The 18,915-nt window shown below is 33.8% G+C and overlaps 2 protein-coding genes across 2 annotated transcripts; one reads left to right on the forward strand and one right to left on the reverse strand.

The window, feature by feature from the left end:
• The first annotated feature begins 1,844 nt into the window (after nucleotides 1-1,844).
• On the forward strand, nucleotides 1,845-8,870 carry LOC109062042 (mitochondrial-processing peptidase subunit beta-like). The gene is made up of 13 exons (XM_042737636.1): nucleotides 1,845-2,003; nucleotides 2,259-2,375; nucleotides 3,523-3,609; nucleotides 3,690-3,819; nucleotides 3,898-4,096; nucleotides 4,954-5,033; nucleotides 5,129-5,235; nucleotides 6,157-6,300; nucleotides 6,377-6,537; nucleotides 6,609-6,694; nucleotides 7,392-7,480; nucleotides 8,445-8,520; nucleotides 8,693-8,870. The coding sequence occupies exons 1-13, from the start codon at nucleotides 1,923-1,925 to the stop codon at nucleotides 8,749-8,751; spliced, it is 1,416 nt and encodes a 471-aa protein (XP_042593570.1). The 5' UTR covers nucleotides 1,845-1,922; the 3' UTR covers nucleotides 8,752-8,870.
• On the reverse strand, nucleotides 8,805-18,901 carry LOC109062041 (dnaJ homolog subfamily C member 2). Its single transcript, XM_042737556.1, has 17 exons — nucleotides 18,658-18,901; nucleotides 17,569-17,759; nucleotides 17,410-17,485; nucleotides 16,561-16,659; nucleotides 16,325-16,466; nucleotides 16,166-16,246; nucleotides 16,001-16,066; nucleotides 14,929-15,020; nucleotides 14,737-14,858; nucleotides 13,282-13,431; nucleotides 13,114-13,202; nucleotides 12,954-13,023; nucleotides 11,559-11,746; nucleotides 11,372-11,472; nucleotides 11,185-11,295; nucleotides 9,829-9,989; nucleotides 8,805-8,982 (listed from the first exon to the last, which is right to left on the reverse strand). The coding sequence occupies exons 1-17, from the start codon at nucleotides 18,710-18,712 to the stop codon at nucleotides 8,914-8,916; spliced, it is 1,863 nt and encodes a 620-aa protein (XP_042593490.1). The 5' UTR covers nucleotides 18,713-18,901; the 3' UTR covers nucleotides 8,805-8,913.
• Between the last annotated feature and the right edge of the window lie 14 nt (nucleotides 18,902-18,915).

The following is an 18,915-nucleotide window of genomic DNA, read 5'->3' on the forward strand; positions in this document are numbered from 1 at the left end:
AAAAGAGGAGTTGATGTGAACGTGCCAGTGGCTCAGTGGTAAGGTCATGGCCTTCTATGTGTTGAACCATGGTTCGAATCCCAGCTGAGATGCAAAAGCAGGTCTCCAGAAGATCAGGTTTTTTTTTTTTGGAGTGTTGTCTTTTTTAATTGGTCAAAACTAGTTAAACCTTTGCAGGAGTGAGATTTGAACCCAGGTTCTCACACAAAGGCGCAACGCTCAGACCGCTGAGCTACTGGGGTTTCTTCTTAGTCTGCGTTCTGTCTTTCTTTTGAAGTGTTTTTCTGCTGTGAACAAGCCTTTGGCGATCAGTCAGCAGAGGTCATTGACAAGCCTAGAGCACATACTCTTGAGATCTAATGTTTGTTCGTTTTGCTTGCATGTGAATTGAACTCGTGGCCTTGATCAGGTAAGCTACAAGAACACGAACATTTCAACCCCAGAAAACCTCTAAGACTACAAGACACTCTGAACTTCACAAGTGCAAATTGATTGTTCAGTTAGTGAGTTTTTAATTGAGAACTACCACATACATCCTGGCATCAGAGACGAGCTGCTTTGCTGAATGTTTCATTATGAGACTAACAGCTTATTTATTTAGTATATGATGTTCATTGATGTTCTTTTTATGATTTGAGACACAGGTGAACTCTGTAATGAACACAAACACTCAAAAGATTACTAAACTAAACCGTCTATTAACGCTTTGAGAAAATACTTGTCTTCCAGTTTAAAGTGTTTATTACAACAGTGAAAAACTACTTTCACACTACAGAATCATTCAGACATGGAAATGGATTGAAACATGAAAATATAGACAACAATAACGAGTGTAATAGGCAAAGTATAATGGAACATTTTCAATGATTGTGAGTCAAGTTTATGCCATGTGCATTTGTTTTTACTTTTATTCAAAGCTGCCATCTGGTGGTCATAAGACAATATCATTTTTATTATAGAAATACACTATTGAAAACGTCGTTGCAAAAAAAAAAAAAAAAAAAAAAAAACCTTTGAATGCAAGTCCATGTGTGAGATGACAAAAAAATAAATATATCTGAATAAAATAAACCTTGTTGACCCCCCGCCTTATTGTTAATTTTTATTGTTATTTTTTAAGTAGTTTTTTATATAAAATTTTTAATAGTGCTTTTTATGTGTATATATATAAAACTATATTTTAATAATATATACAGTAATATTGTGCACAACCTTTCACAACCATCAGTAAATCATAGTTGATAGCTCTAAAGTAGACTGAAACATAACCAGCACAAATACACACAAAAGTATATATATATATATAGTATCTGTATTTAAATCATTTTTTCATTTTCAGCTATTTATTTACCAGTAATTTTAGCTTTTTAACTGAAACTTACTTAATTGCCAAGGCAACATTTATATAATTTTATATTATTAAAGATAATAAATCACTATCATTTGTATAACTGTCTAAAAATAAATAAATAAATAAATAAATGGCGTATGAGTATCTTTAACTTATTCGGAGCTGCCATCTGGTGGTCGTACAAGTGAACTTATCTTGTTATTTTAGTATTATTTACATCCCATAATGATGATTGTTCACTAACGTTTCTAAATATGTCTGCCAAATATTCCATGTATTTTCTCAATTAAAACATTATGTAATAAATTTAGATGCCACACTGCATGTTTGCAAAAACATCGAATAAATGTCACATAAATAAATAACTGGCGTATGTGTGTTTTTAACTTTGACTCAGAGCTTCAGAAGTTCAAGCGGTGGATAGGCTGAAACCAATATTCCATGTGACCTAAATTATCCCAAAAAAAAGAGGAATTATTAGTCTGTGCCGCAAGCATGTTGAATGATGCATGACGTAAGCGTTCTTCTGTCCAATCGGAATGCGTCTTTTTAACAGCGTCACCCAAACAGCATGGCGGCGTCCGTACAGCGTTTCGGCGCAGCGGGGAGACACTTTATAAAGAATTTATTGAACACAAGAACCTTTAATCGGGTGAGATATTACAAACACATCATTAATATAATTAAGCACTGCCAAATATCGAAAACAAAGCCCTGGCATTCATTTAAAACAGTCGGGTTGAGACCGGCGTGGCTGCTGGTCTCAGTGATGCAAACCTATCTTACATCATAATACATTGAATTTATCATTAACGTCACGCGAAACCGTTTTGATATTAACCTTTATATCCTGCTGAGTAAATCATGGTTCTATCGCATGATTTAACGCGTGCTGTCTGTATTTCAGACCAGATCCACTCAGGCTGTCAGTCAGGTGCTTTTAAATGTACCTGAGACGAAGGTCACGACCCTTGATAACGGGCTCAGGGTGGCATCTGAAGACTCTGGCCTGACCACATGCACGGTGAGTTCACCATCAGCTCAGGTGTCTGATCAATCTGATTACCGAACAATACAATTAGGGTGACAATTTCATCAGGGTGATTCCTTACAATAAAGTCTCAAACTGGGACTTGTGTTGGGGGAGTTTGTCCTTGTGACTTGTTTTTGTGGGAGGTCCCACATGCCCATGTCTGAAATTATGATAAGAACAACGACAGACACAAAGGATGAGGTTTTTTTCAGGAGGAAGTGTTAAAAGGGATTTTTGTATTGCTTATCAGCAAAGTCAAGTCTTAATACACGCCAAATGTGTTTTAATTCTCTTTTTGTGACAAATCAATTGCAAATTAATAACAACAAACAAGTATACTGTGTCTGTATGTGTTCAAATATATGTGAAATTAGAGTTAAGACAACACAACATTGCAGCATAACCCAATAAAATATAATTACACATTTTTACAAACTCTTTGTATCAAAATGTGATATGCAACAATGCACTTTCTCCTTCTTCCCTGTGACATTTTAGTATTATTTATATTGTATTATAGTTCATCAGTATTTTGAATGGGCTTTTATATATATATATATATATATATATATATATATATATATATATATATATATATATATAGTAGTATTTTTTCTTTTATATATATAATTCTATTTATGCTAAATTTATTTTTAATTTATTTCCAGTTAGTCATTTTGGTGTTTTAACTCAAACATAGTTGCCAAAGCAACATTTATATTTTCCTTTTACTTTTAATTTAATTTATTTTAATTGTATTTTATTCCAGCCTTTTTAAAAATATTTTAATAGTTTTAGATGATGATAATAAAGAGCATTTGTATCAAAAATGATAGCTAAAACAATAGTAGATACACTTAAATGAGTAGAGATTGAGATAAGACTGTGCATTAAATATATAAATAATCAATATAAAAATGGACTAATAATGAATGAGAATAATAATAATGAAAAATCAGTAATAATAATAACAGAAAACCCATAAAGTAGAATCGGGGAATTCCTGTGTGAGGAAGTAAATGATCACTAAAAACCAAAATATGGAGAAATCAGGTAAACTAGATCTTTTCCATTGAGATGACTGAGACAAAACGGTCCAACTTTCCTAAATTTCCTCTGTCCTGATCACATGATCCAGGTTGGTCTGTGGATCGATGCTGGAAGCCGCTATGAAAATGAGCACAATAACGGTACGGCCCACTTCCTGGAGCACATGGCATTCAAGGTACGAGAAATGATAAGAAATGTGTCTGAATGCTAAAACAGTTCAGACTAGAAAGCATCAGATCTGTTGATGTGTTCCAGGGCACCAGGAAGAGGTCGCAGCTGGACCTGGAGCTGGAGATCGAGAACATGGGAGCTCACCTGAACGCGTACACCTCCAGAGAGCAGACGGTGTACTACGCTAAAGCGTTCTCCAGAGATCTGCCCCGAGGTGAGCCATCAGACACAAACTCGTCATGACGGGCAGAACGGCATTATGGGTGTGCTGTAAATGCGTCTCTGTTGGCAGCGGTGGAAATCCTGGCGGACATCATCCAGAACAGCACGCTGGGAGAGGCCGAGATCGAGCGCGAGCGTGGCGTCATTCTCAGAGAGATGCAGGAAGTGGAGACCAACCTGCAGGAAGTGGTCTTTGATTACCTGCATGCTACAGCCTATCAGGACACGCCTCTCGGGAGAACCATCCTGGGCCCTACGGAGAACATCAAGTATGTGTCCAGCTGTGCTCAGTCAAGATTAAGTAAATAATAAATGGTTTATGTCAGTACTTTAGGGATTAAAAAAAATAACAAATGATTATTGTAAGTTGATTATGATGGTTATTAAATATGCACTAATTTACATACTTTTCAATATCAAAGCCAGGTAAAAATTCTTGTTTCATTTTGTTGTTATTAAAGGTTTTTACAGAGTGGATGTTGTGCTTTTGTTCATTTTATTAGCGCTTTTTTTATTAACTGCTTACATTTTATTTTTATTAGATTTTTTACTTATTCCTAGTTATTTCAGTTCCATACAACATTTGATTTTCATTTAAAGAATTATTTTTTTATTTCCGAATATTGTCAATATTTTAGTTTTTGTAAAAGATAATTATTTTTTTTATTTTTTTTAAACATTAAGATTTACGTTTAATTTATTTCTGTTTCAGTTTTTTATTCATTTCCAGTTAGTCATTTCGGTGCTTAACTAAAACAAAAAACTTTTAATGAATTTATTTAATGATAATAACCCAGCTTCTTACCGCTTATTGTTGAAATGCATTTTCAATTATCAATGGGATTTTGGATTTCTCTTTTTATCACTCTATAAATCAGAAAATAGTGAGCAGCCTGAAAAAATACATTTTCACCATGTTTTTAGGAATAAAATAAATCAGGCAAATTATATACGAACAAACCCTTTTGCAAAACCCTTCAAAATATAGATAGGAATAAAAATATGTATTGTAACTGAAATCTACAGATGCATATAGATGTAATGAAATAAACACTTAAATGTGTATGTTGTATGTTTGCTTTCCTTTAGTCTGAATGTTATACCAGTGCTGTTTGATGTTCTGCAGAACTATAAATCGAGGGGATCTGGTGGAATACATCACAACACACTACAAGGGCCCGCGGATTGTATTAGCAGCAGCCGGAGGTAAAGCAGCACAGACACAGGAATCCGCATCACTGAACGTGTCCTGTGGTTTAACTGTTACTGGCTCAGAGTTTGACAGTTTCTCGCTCTCTCAGGGGTGTCACATAATGAGCTCATCGATTTGGCTAAATTTCATTTTGGAAAGCTGCCGGCCCAATACAGCGGAGAGGCTTTACTGCCCTGCCATTTCACCGGCAATGAGGTAAACAGACTTATTATAATTCATTACACACAGGAATATCTTGAGTTAATCCAGCTCAAAATATTGTGACGACCCATCAGTTATGATAGAAAATAATTAGCATTCATTCCTCACTTTGTAAAAATCATGTTGACAGGAATGCACTTACAGTACATTAGATGTGTCTTAGTCTTGTAGTATTGTAAATACACTGAGGGACGATAATTAAAGTGCCAATTTTGTGCTCATTTACAAGTTCTTTATTTTATTTTCATCGTCTGCCAGAATACATTAACATGATTTAAAGTTTAAAATTATTTTTCGAATACTGTACATTCGTTTTGTCTTTTCAAACTCAGCCTTTCTGAAAAGCCAAGTCAATTTATTTTAGTTTTTTTATTTCCATCTAGTTATTTTAGTAAACTTAAACTTCATTTATTTAGTTGCTAAAGCAACATTTCTAATTAAGTTTTTCATCTAATAATTATTTTATTGTAGCCTTAATACAATGAACAACTGTTTTTAATAGTTTTGATGATGATGATGATCCTGCTTTCTTATATCTTGTTGCTAAAAATGCATGTTAATTAGAGCAAGTTACAAGTTTTCGGAAATGCTATGTTTAATATATAAAAACGTGGCATTATATAATTATATGCACTAATTTTCATGTATTTCCAGAACATAAATCTGACCATTGGATAAAGCCAGGCTCAAATTCTTTTGTTTAAATTTTTTTTTTACAGAGAATAAATTGTGCTTTTGTTAATTTAATTAGTTTTTGATTTTTTAAAATATTACTATTTATGTTTATTTTCATTAATAAACAGAAATAATGTCAGGACTACAAATGAGGCATTTAAGGCAGCAGTTTTCTGCTGGATGCACAAACACAGTAGATAAGCTTAACTCACCTGGAGTTGTGCTCTGGACTCCTCACAGATCCGTGTGCGGGATGATAAGATGCCTCTGGCTCATATAGCCATCGCAGTGGAGGCCGTCGGCTGGTCGCATCCAGACACCATCCCGCTCATGGTGGCCAACACGCTCATCGGGAACTGGGATCGCTCGCTCGGTGGCGGGATGGTAGGAGGCGCTTTCACTAAACATTTGCACTGAAAAAGACCCGAAACCCAACTAACCGCACCTTGTTTTCCGTCAGAACCTGTCCAGTAAGCTGGCGCAGATGGCGTGTCAGGGGAACCTGTGCCACAGCTTCCAGTCCTTCAACACCTGCTACACCGACACGGGCCTGTGGGGGCTCTACATGGTGTGCGAAGCGGCAACCGTCAGCGACATGATGCGCTTCACGCAGCTGGAATGGTGAGAGCTCCACGTTCACTGGGCTTTCCGTCGAGATGAAAGATGAGCAACTAACACCCGGTTTCCTTCAGGATGTCTCTGTGTACGAATGTGACTGAAAGCGAGGTGAACCGAGCTAAAAACCTGCTGAAGACAAACATGCTGCTTCACCTGGACGGTAAGAGCAGCGGCGCGCACTAAACAGGGTTCATGAGGGCCAATCAGGACCTTTTTAAGACCAGTTAAAGAAAACTGGATAGGGAACACAATTAGTCAATATGTTCTCTGAATGAAATGTTTAAGAACAAAATGAGATGTATTCGATGCATGTATACAACTTCCAAGAGATCTCAATTACTTTTTAAATAATTTTTCAGACTAGAATATGGTAATAATGTTTACTGTAACTTCTGATCACACTGCAAAAAAAAAGTTTGTCATTTTCCAGTTCAAATGTCTAAATTTTCTTAAAGATAGATGCAAAAATTATATATAAGTGTTGTTTTCTGAGAAATGTATAAAAATGTTTTGTTTTTTTTTGTCATAAAGGACAAATATCTGCCAATGGAGTCAACTTAATTCAGGGAAAACAAGTTTTTATACCCCATTGACATATTTGTTCTTGTTTTAAGCATAAACTCACTAAATTTTAATTTCTCAAAAAACAACATCCTTCATATCTTCATTTCGCATCTTGATTTTACGATGTTTAGTACTGACAAAGATGTTCATCTTCTGCAGTGCATGCAACATTTAATGCTGTAACTTTACAAATAAAGACTTAACTCAAATGGAAGCCCTTATTTTGTAGAAGGGCGATTTATGACTTTTTAAGACCCACAGAAATCCAGTTCTTGTGTGTTTGTGGTGTCTAGGGTCCACTCCCATCTGTGAGGACATCGGCCGGCAGATGCTGTGTTACAGCCGCAGGATTCCTCTGCACGAGCTGGAGGCCAGAATAGATGTGAGTAAATGTACATGCCGACCTTTGACCTGACATCTGACCCATTCAAGTGCTTCTGTAGCCTCATCCAGGCAGGAGCGGTTTCTCAGGGGGACGACTGTAAAATTCATGCATTCAGTTTATTCACAGTGGACAAGTGAGTTTTATGATTGCTACATGGTCTGTGATCTGTAAACAATGTCTGTTATTGCTTGGACAATTCATTATAATTAATTATTATTTAACAATAGGAAATTAATATTCTATTCTTAAATAGACTATTCAAAAATAGCAAACTGACACACTTTGGTTTAACCGTCTTGCATTTTATCTCAAAATTATGGATGTTATTATAAAAATGTGGAATTTAGCAGAAATAAGTTAATGCAAACTTTAATTTACATGAGGTAAAAAGTCTGTTATTGCCTGTACAGTTACATTGAAATTAAATTTAACAGTAGAAAAATTATATCCTATTTATTATTTAAATATTCCTTTTAATTTTTCTATTAAAAACCGGGAAAATTACATGCTATTTAAATGGTTTTCGGTCTTGCACTTTGTCTTTTAAAAATATGAAAACTAGCAGAAATAAGTTAATGCAAACTCTTATTTACATAGTAAATGACCCAGATACTTTTTTGCCTCGTAAAATTAGTTGTGCAAGACCTAAAATAAATGATAAATATTTTTAAATTTTTGCTTACCATAATAATAAAAATAATTCAAATGTTGTTTTTTTTTTCTTCTGTAAACAGTTTCCATCATTTTAGTAATAAAATATCCATATAACAAAAAAAAAATGCTATGTTATGTGGTCAGGAATGTTTATGTGGGCTGTGGGAGGAAAAACACTAATTTGGGTTTCAGACAGCAATTAAAATAAATAAATCAGATGTAAATGCTGAAATGACCTTTCATCCCTGTGAGAAACTATTAGTGTGTGAACAGGGCTTTAGTCTCAATGCTGCTGCTCTCCTCTCAGGCCATAGACGCCACAACCATCAAAGACGTGTGTATGAAATACATCCATAATAAAGCTCCTGCTATAGCAGCTGTTGGTGAGTATTCATATTTTCTCTATATCAGCGCTGGTCCTGGAGTGTCTTCATAACCAAACACACTTGATTAAACTCATCAGCTGGTTAGTAGACACTCCAGGACCTGAAAGAGAGCAGAGCGATGGGAAACGCTGCTGTCAGTGACTGATAAGCAAATACTTGATGTTTGCAGGTCCGATCGAGCAGCTCCCGGACTATAACAGCATCCGCGGCGGCATGCGGTGCTTGTGAAGCAGTACAGCGTCTGCACATTAACAGTCACAAAAACAAGAGAGTTTAAGATGTGCTTTTTTTTCCATGTTTATTTTATTATAAAATAAAGAACAACACAATAAAGTTAAAAGACCGTGTCGTGTGTGTGTTTGTGTGTTTTCTTTCCCTGTGGCACTTTTGTCATTTCTTGTTTTTAGCAGCGACCTGCTCCTGGGCGGCTTTCTTAGCCTTTATCATCTCCACCAGCTCCTGCAGAAACACCAGCGAGAGACAAACACCTCAACAGCTGCACGCAGAGATCAGCATTTACATCATCATAAGAGTGTGTGTTACAATAAGATTTTTTTATTTTATTAATAATAATAAAAATGATTTATTACTATTAATGTTATTAATTAATAACAAACAATAATAATTACTACTATTAAAACGTTTTTTATTAATTAAATGGCACCTTCTAAATCTACATTGTTAATCAGCGTGCATTATAATAGGAGTGTGTTACAGAATATTTTACATTTTAATAATTTATTATTACTATTACTACTATTTAATAAATGCATTTTTGTAATTACATGGCACCTCGTTTAATTTAACCTTAATCATATTATACTAAAAGTGTAATAGACTAAGTATTGTTAAATTTTTCTTTAAATAATAAAAATAATAATTTGTATTATTATTCAGAAAATATTTTATTAATTACTTTGCATCTTATTCTAATTTAATATTGATTGATTTATTTCTGCGTAATAATACTTTGGCAATTAGCTTGCATTATAACAAAAATGTGTTATAATAATAATTTCTATATCCGTAAGTAATGGTTATTTTTAATTGTACTAAATAATAATTAATAATAATTATATTATTGTTGTTATTTCTAATTTAATAAGTTTATAATAAAGATAGATCCTATACACTTGGCATACTTCTACCTTATTAATATTTGATATTGCTTTTTTCTTTGTTCTGTGTATTAATTCTTTGGCAATGCTTTATGTAAACAATTATGCAAAAATAGTGCTTTGAATTAAGGGGAAAAACACAGCCACTATTATTTTTAGTGTGTTGCAGAACCCTGAAGCGGCTCACCTTGTATCTCTTCATGCAGTCTTTCTTGGAGCGTCCGGGCACGGCGTCAGAGATCTTCTCCCAGCGCTCCGGCGTGTTCACCGGGTACGTCTTCAGCGCCTGCTCCAGAAGCTTCTGCTCCTCTGTGGTCCAGGGTGAGGAGTTGGATTCAGCGCCTACAGCTGGAGGAAACGATTCGGTTCAGAATGGGACGGGTTTCGCAGCAGTATAAATCATATTTTAATCATGAACACTATTTATGCTTCTCTCGATTTAAAGCGTAATCATTTGCATTTTGCATTGGCAGGAAGCCTCCACAAGCTTTCATGGCTGCGGTTGCCAGATGCCAAGAGTTTAAATCCCCCAATCAGAGCTTTTTTCATAAATCAATAGATTTTCTGCCTAGTGGTTTAATCTTTACTTAATTTTTAGTTTTAACAAAATAATCATGATTATTAATCAGCTTGCATTATAAGTGTGACAGACATTATAAAATTAATATAATTAAGATATTTATATTTAAATGAATAATTTTTATATTTAAAAAAAGTCTTATTTTATTAATTACTTGGCACTTCATTCTAATTCGACCTTATTAATAAATGTGTGCGCCATAGACATCATATTATTATAAAAGGTATTTTTAATGTATTATTAATGTTATTTATAAAAAATGTTATTAATTACTTGGCACCTTGTTGTGTGATATGGATATTATAATAATAAAAATCATCAGTATAATTAATATTCAAAATTTGTAGTTATGTTATTATTATTATATATATATATATATATATATATATATATATATATATATATATATATATATATTTATGTATTTTTTTTAGGAACTATATTATCTGGGAATTTTTTTAATATTGTTATAATTACATATTAGTTATTATCTTGATTTGTTTTGAAATTGTGTGTTTAATATTTTATAAGTATTATTATAATTAATTTCAAATGTTATAAATAATAATGTATATGTATTAAATATTATTTCTAAAAATCAATCTTAGTTTATTGATAACTCTTCATTCTAACTCTACCTTAATATTTGTTCTAGATTTATAAATGTATTAATTATAAATAATATTTATTAAAATATTAATTATTGTCATTATTTGTTCTGATTTGGCAATCAGCTTGCATTATAATAAAAGTGTGTTATGGATATTTTAATTATAATTACTATAATATTAAGATACTTAATTTTACTAATAATAATAGTAAATACAGTAGTATAAAGAATGGTTAATAAGATTTTTTCTTTTTAAATAAGAATGTTGTTAAAACAATTATTACTACTATTTAAGTAGAAAACAAAATCTTATTATTTATGATAAACCGTTTATTCATTATCGTGCAACTCACCATCAAACCTCTCTGAAGGCACAGCGTTGTCTACAGTCTGAGGAACCACTGAATGCTCCTTCTTGAACTTCTCAAAGGCCTTTCGGTTAATCTCATCTTTCTGGTGAGGATCTGCCATCAAGAAAAGCAAATTAGCCGTACTGCTTCCATCCTGTGTACGGCATAAAGCCAAGCGGCGGTTACATACCCAGCTTCTGCAGTGTTTTTGCTTTATTGATGACGTCTTTGGCGTTTCTCTTCACGCCGCTGCTGGAGTGCTGGTTCATGTAGTTGGCGATCACCTCCCACCTGTCCGATCACAGCACATGTCAGCCAGGAACACGGGATCATCCGTACAGTCTGTGATACAGCAGATGGTTTCCATGGAGACTCACCTGGCGTTGGTTCCGGCGGGGAACAGGTTGACGGCTTTGATGAGCAGCTGCAGGTCTTCCTCGTTCCAGCCTCTGTTATTGGCTCCTCCTCCTCCTCCTGCGCTGGTGTGCTCCGCTCCGCGCGCCGCCTGCTGCGCCTGCATCTCCGCCTCCTTCTCCTTCTGCATCTGATCATTCACCTCCTGCACCTGCAAGCACAGACACAAAAACCTCAGAGCGACTAACAGGACCATTCAGAAGTTTCTCTTCAGCAAGGACACACTTCATGAATCAAACGTGACAGTCAAGTCACAATGTTTCTAAAGATTTATATTTAAAATAAATGCTGTTCTTTTGAACTTTATATACATCAAAAAAATCCTAAAAATATATTATGAACTATATGGTTTCCAAATGTGATGATAATAATTATAATTATGATTAATAACAAATTATTGAATAATATTAGTTTTGTAATTGCAATACTAATAATTATTAGCAAATAAATGTTGTTCTTTTGAACTTTCTATTCATCAAAAAAATATTATCATGGTTTCCAAATAATAATAATTATAATAAATAATTTTTGCAATTGTAATATTATTACTAATTACTATTAGTAGTATTTTTGCTGATCTTTAACTTCCTATTCAAAAAAATCTTAAAAAATAAATATCACGGCTTCCAAAAAAATATTCAGAATGTGTTCCTCATACTATAATATAAAATATTCTTATTAATATTATATTTATATATTTTTTATTATTGTTTATTATAATTATTTAAAAAATCATATTATGTAATAAAATAATTTTTATTAATATTACTGACCACCTTATTCTAATTTTACCTTAATAATATTTGTTATTGCTTAAATTATTTTTTGTCATTATTTGTTATGTAAAATAATGCTTTGGTAATTAGCTGTCATTATAACAAGAGTGTGTGTGACAGATATTATAATATTGATTATAGTAACATTAAGATATGTCAATTGTATTAATTATTAATAATAATTATAATTATTAGTATTATTATTCATATTTCAAATAAATACTTTCTATTCGTCAAATAATCCTGAAAAATAAAATGTATCACAGTTTCCACTAAAATATATTCGTCAGCACAACTGTTTTCAACATTGATAATAATCAGAAATGTTTCTTGAGCATATTAGGATGATTTCTGAAGATCATGTGACACTGAAGACTGGAGTAATGATGCTGAAAATACAGCTGCGCATCACAGAAATAAATTACATTTTAGCAGATATTCACACAGAAAACAGTTCTTTTAAATTGAAATAATATTTCACAATTTCTACTTTATATAAATGAATGTGTATATGCACCACAGAACTGTAGCTCAACAAAGAGTGTAAACAGGGAGCGTTTTTGACCCGTTTCAGTTTCTCACCTGTTTCTCCAGAGCTGCTTTACTCTGTTCTTTATTCCCAGAGGCCAAAGCTTCATTCAGCGTCTGCAAACTACAAATCAGACCAATAAAGACTCAATATTCCTCCCACACGCAGCTGTGTTTGAGAGAAGTACATCAACATTATATTTCCAGGCTTCACCTGGTCAGCTCCAAGCGGTCGCAGAGTTTCTCCACCTCCTCCATCATCCTGACGCCGTCGGCTTCGTTGTCTGTGAAGTAGCTGTGAGTCTGAGAGAAGCAGAGAGACAGAGATGAGGACGGGACGCTCTCAGAGCTGAATGTGTGAGATCGTGTGGAGGTCTCCTGCCTTGCAGGTCGTCCTGAGCTTCTGCCGCTCTTTTTTGATGGCTTTCTTCTGGGCTTCTTTCTCTTTCTTGGCCTGCTGTGCCGCCTGTCGCGCCACCTCCTCCTCCTTCTCCCTCAGCATCCGCGCTGCCTTCTCCTCCGCCTGACGCGCCTGCACACACACAGCAACGAGAGAGAGTCACTTACAGACTATATATGCAGAAATATCCATATAGAGAGAGAGAGAGAGATGAAAGTGACAGGTTTACACCATGTGCACAATTATTAGGCAAGTTGTATTTTTGAGGATTAATTTTATTATTGAACAGCTGTAGCGCTCTCAGTCAATCCAAAATGTAAATAAACCTCAAACCTGAAGTTTTAAGGAAGTAAAAGTGAGGTTTTGGCTTTCTTAGGAGAATATCTATGTATATCTATATAGTGCTCAAGTGGTAGACCATTGCGTTACGAAGCGCAAGGTTGGGGGTTTGATTCCCCGGGAACACATGATAGGTAAAAATTGATAGCCTGAATGCACTGTAAGTCACTTTGGATAAAAGCGTCTGCTAAATGCATAAATTTAATTTTTAATTTTTAATTTTAAATTTAATCTATGTGAGCACAATTGTGACCCTGGACCACAAAACCAGTCTTAAGTGTCAATTTTTCGAAATTGAGATGTATACATCCTCTGAAATCTGAATAAATAATCTTTCCATTGATGTATGGTTTGTTAGGATCAGACAATATTAGGCTTAGATACAACTATTTGAAAATCTGGAATCTGAGGGTGCAAAAAAATCTAAATATTGAGAAAATCATCTTTAAAGTTGTCCAAATGAATTCTTAGCAATGCATATTACTAATCAAAAATGAAGTTTTGATATATTTACAGTAGGAAATTTACTAAATATCTTCAAGGAACATGATCTTTACTTAATATCCTGATGATTTTTGGCATAAAATAAAAATCACTAATTTTGACCCATACAATGTATTTTTAGCTATTGCTACAAATATACCCCAGAGACTTGAGACTGGTTTTGTGCTCCAGGGTCACATATACATACACATACAAATGCCTAATATATATATATATATATTATATATATATATATATATATATATATATATATATATACTATCTATATATATATATATATATATATATTATATATATATATATCTATATATATATACACACACCATAAAAAAATGGGTAGATTTTAAATTATATATATATATATTTTTTTTCTTGATATACTGCTAAATATTTTGTATGATTTAATCTTGCTGATAACTGGTAATTTACACCTTCATCATCAGACACATACAAAACAGAATCATGGAAAAAGACCAGTTTTGCAGAACTGTGTTTGTACCGGCTAAAGCAGCGATTCATTCAAACAACATTCAAGCTAAGCTGTGCATCTGTAACTGGAAACAGTAAGTCACAGAAGTGTTCAGAGGCACTGACCCGCTCCTTCTCCTCCTGCTCTCGTTTCTTCGCCTCAGCTTTGGCCTTCTTCTCCGACTCTTTCCTGGCTTTCTCCTCCTCTTTGAACTTCTTGATTCGCGGGTCGCAGTTGTAGGCGGTGTCTGAAACACATCACACACATTGACACAGACGCTCAGAGAATCAGGAGCCTGCGTCTGAACAGTCACTTACCAACGAGTGTCCGGATCCTGTTCATCTCTTCCTTCTTCCTCTGCGCTCGAGAGGCTCGGTTCTGTTTCTCAATCCACCTCCTCTCATCTCGACTGACAGAGACACGCACAAAACACTGTCATTTTACTATCACTCAGATACTATTATAGTTTTAGTAATAGTTTGAATTTGCTTTTATATTTTTTGCTTTCACTTTAATTTTAAATTGAAGTTTTAGACACAAATACCACAAATTACAAAAAGGAAACAGTAATATTTTAGCATAATTGAGAATTTTTTTAAATATTTTGAATAAGTTTTTAATTTTATATTTTGCTTTCATTTTCAGTAAAGTTTTAGACAAATATCACAAAGTACAAAAAGGAAACTGTTATTTTAGTATAACTGAGAAACAATATGTAGTTTTTCATTATTATTGAGAAACAATATATACAATAGTTTTTTATTATTATTTCTATATATATATATATATATATATATATATATATATATATATATATATATATATATATATTTCCCTTTAATTTTAAAGATTTTACCCCAAAATATAAGGAAAGTGATATTATAGTATAACTGGGAAAAAATAGTTTTTATTAATAATTTTAATTCTTTTTCATTTTTAGATTTTCTGTTATAAATTTTAATTTAAATTTTTTTGACATAAATACCACAAAGTACAAATATTTTAGTATAATTGAGCAACTATTCTTTTTTTATTAACATTTTGAATTAGTTTTAATTTTTATATTTTCTCTTTCCACTGTAATTTTAAATTCCACAAAGTTTTTGTATTTTTGTATAATTTTGTTTTTTTAATTTTTTTTTTTTTTTGTTTTTTTTTTGTTTTTTTTTTTTTTTTTATTTTTTTTTTTTTTTTTAGTTTTTTTTAATTCATTTTTATTTGGGTTTTAGAATAATTTTGAATATTGGCTAGTAACTTTTTAAAATTATTTATTTTATTTATTTTAAGTGACAAAGGATTTTTATGGTTTAGTGTGTTAACGATAATAACCCTGCGCAGAAATAATTACAATATTACAAACCAATACCATATGATCAAAATATTATTCACCATTCAGCTTTTTCCTTTTCCTCCTCATCTAAATATGAAAATTCTCTCCACGAGTCAAAGTTGTACCTTCAGAAACAAAAGGAAAAAAAAATTATATTATTTTTTTTTGTTCCTCTGGCGTTAGTTTGGCTCAAAATCTCTGAATGAATCTGATATCTTACTCACCAAAAGGAATAGAAATTATCCACCTCTTCAAAAGACGCGTCCATGCTTCCCAGACTCGGGATGTGTTTTTTAACAGACCACCTGATGGAGAGAAACACGGCAGCGTGATCTCAATGCACTGAGCCTGTATCATCTGAATCAGTCATGTGAGGCGTTTACCTGCTGTTCCTCTCAAACACCGGCGCAAACACCTCGAAGAAGTTTTCTTTGCCTTCTGCTTTGGAAGGGACCATGTTGTCAAACGTGGGATCCACGCTGTCAAACGCTCTCCGCTTCACGGGATCCGACAGCATCTCCATTGCTGCATCACACGAGAGCACATCAAGGATCTCAAGACCGATTTTCAAACACTAACGCCTTTCATTTCACTTATGATGAAGCAATAAAGCCCAAACCTTTTGTTATGCAAGTGAAATAATCATTATCTCCCTCCACAATCTGCTCTCCTGCTGCTTTCCGCTTGTCCGGGTGATGTTTGAGGACCATGGCTTTATCTGTGGAGAACAGCAGCATGTTACTGCGATATATTTTGAATATAGTCTCTTCTGCTCACCAAAATTTGTTAAATATTATTACAATTTAAAGTAACTTCTTTTTATGTGAGCATAACAAAATATAATTTATTTCTGTGATGCGCAGCTGTATTTTCAGCATCATTACTCCAGTCTTCAGTGTCACATGATCTTCAGAAATCATTCTAATATGCTCAAGAAACATTTCAGATTATTATCAGTTGAAAACAGTCGTGCTGCACAATATTTTTGTGGAAATAAATTATTTTCAGGATTCTTTGATTAATAGGAAGTTCAAAAGAACAGCATTTATTTGAAATAGAAACATGTCTTTGCTGTCACTTTTGATAAATTTTTTGCTTCTTTGATAAAAAAATCTTTCTGACCCCAAACTTTTGAATGGTAGTGAACCATGATTTCCACAAAAATATTCGGCAACAACTGTACAACTTTCAACACTGATAATAATCAGAAATGTTTCTGGAGTGACACTGAAGACTGGAGGAATGATGCTGAAAATGCAGCTTTGATCACAGGAATAAATTACACTTTAACAGATATTCACATAGAAACCGCTATATCAAAATACTAATAATATCTAACAATTTTTACTGTATTTATGATCAAAGAAATGCAGCCCAACCCTATGCTGAGCAGGGTAATCTTAATTATTCTAAACCTTTGAGCAGTATTACACAATGATTTCCAAACACACACAAACTCAAACTTTACGAGCAGCTTTGATCTGTTTCTGCGTTGCTTTGTACCTGACGCGTGCGAGACCTAAAACAGCGTAGTGATCTTGATTCTGTAACGTCAAGAAAAGCGAGTCAGTGCATTGAGTTCACAGCGTCGCTCAGCTCTGACAGACGGAAGAGCGGCGACACACACCTTCCAGTCTTTGGGGTCCAGAGTCTTTAGCATGGGATACTCCTCCAGCTGCAGCTCCTCGTCCTCCTCTTCCTCAGACAGCTCCTCCTCTTCCTCCAGCTCTTGAAACGAGGCCGACACATTTCTACTCCTGCGCTTCAGAAACGCCTCGAACCAGCGACCCACCGGCTCAAACTGAACCTGCACTGAGGCTGAGACAAAGATTGAACACATTATATAAAAAACATACACAGTACATCGAAGGTCATGTCTTATATTAATGCTATTTTTATTAGATTTTGTTATGCTGTCCAAAAAGGAACAACACAAAACATAGAAAAAAAATACAACTTTCACACCCCAACTTATATATATATAAAGTAGTATATAATAGTAGTAGTAATTTATTCATAATTTATCTATAAGTTCATTCATAATAGATAGATAGATATAAAATTTAGAAACATGCGCAGGTCATGTTTCAATAAAAATAAATAGATAATTTGGATTTTTACTAAACATTTTTTTCCCTATATTGTTTTTATTACTATAGTGCAAATATAATATTTAATTTACATTGCATTTATATAGCCTATATCCTTAATTCATGCTTATTTAATTTAAAAATATAGTATTACAATATTTTTTATTACAGTACACTTATCAGTACAGTATTTGTTATTGTTTATTAAAAATACATCACATCAGGGATTTTTTTTTTCACACAATCTTCATTATTTTACATTGCACATTATATACTTAAATTACATAAATCTTACTAAATACATCTACTTCCCTCTAAATTGCATATGTCAGTTTTTTGCATATGTCCAAAGCAAAATTACTTGTTACTTTGTTTCCACTATATATTTTGAGATAAACCTTTCTTTACATAAATCAAAATCAATGCAAGTAAGTTTGGTGACAGACACCAGGCAGCTGATGATTTGTTTTCTTTTAGCTCGATGTTTTTTGTGTGGGGTATTGTGTGTGAATATGAGATATTATCATATTATCTGAATATGAGAAGTCTTTCTAATACGATGTGTTTTGTTCAGATGAGTGTTTGTCCGCGGGATGATGCAGATCTCTCATTACTGTCACACTTACCGGCGACCGCGTCGTAACGCGCTGTAAGCTGCCCGTCTGCCGCCTCCTTCAGCATCTTCACTAGTTCACACACACGGACGACCTAAAGAGCTCGCATTAGCGTGAAAGATCGGCTCGAGTCGGGGATTTCTAAGCCGCTGTTCCGCCCGGGTCTGCCAGATCCACATGGGCCGCGCACAGCTGTCTGCAGGGGAACTCTGTGTTACATTCGCAGCCTTCCGCCGCGCCGCTGCGAGAGCACATTTGGTTCCGCTACCA

This window comes from Cyprinus carpio, chromosome A4 (assembly GCF_018340385.1).
Source record: "Cyprinus carpio isolate SPL01 chromosome A4, ASM1834038v1, whole genome shotgun sequence".
Lineage (NCBI taxonomy): Eukaryota > Metazoa > Chordata > Actinopteri > Cypriniformes > Cyprinidae > Cyprinus > Cyprinus carpio.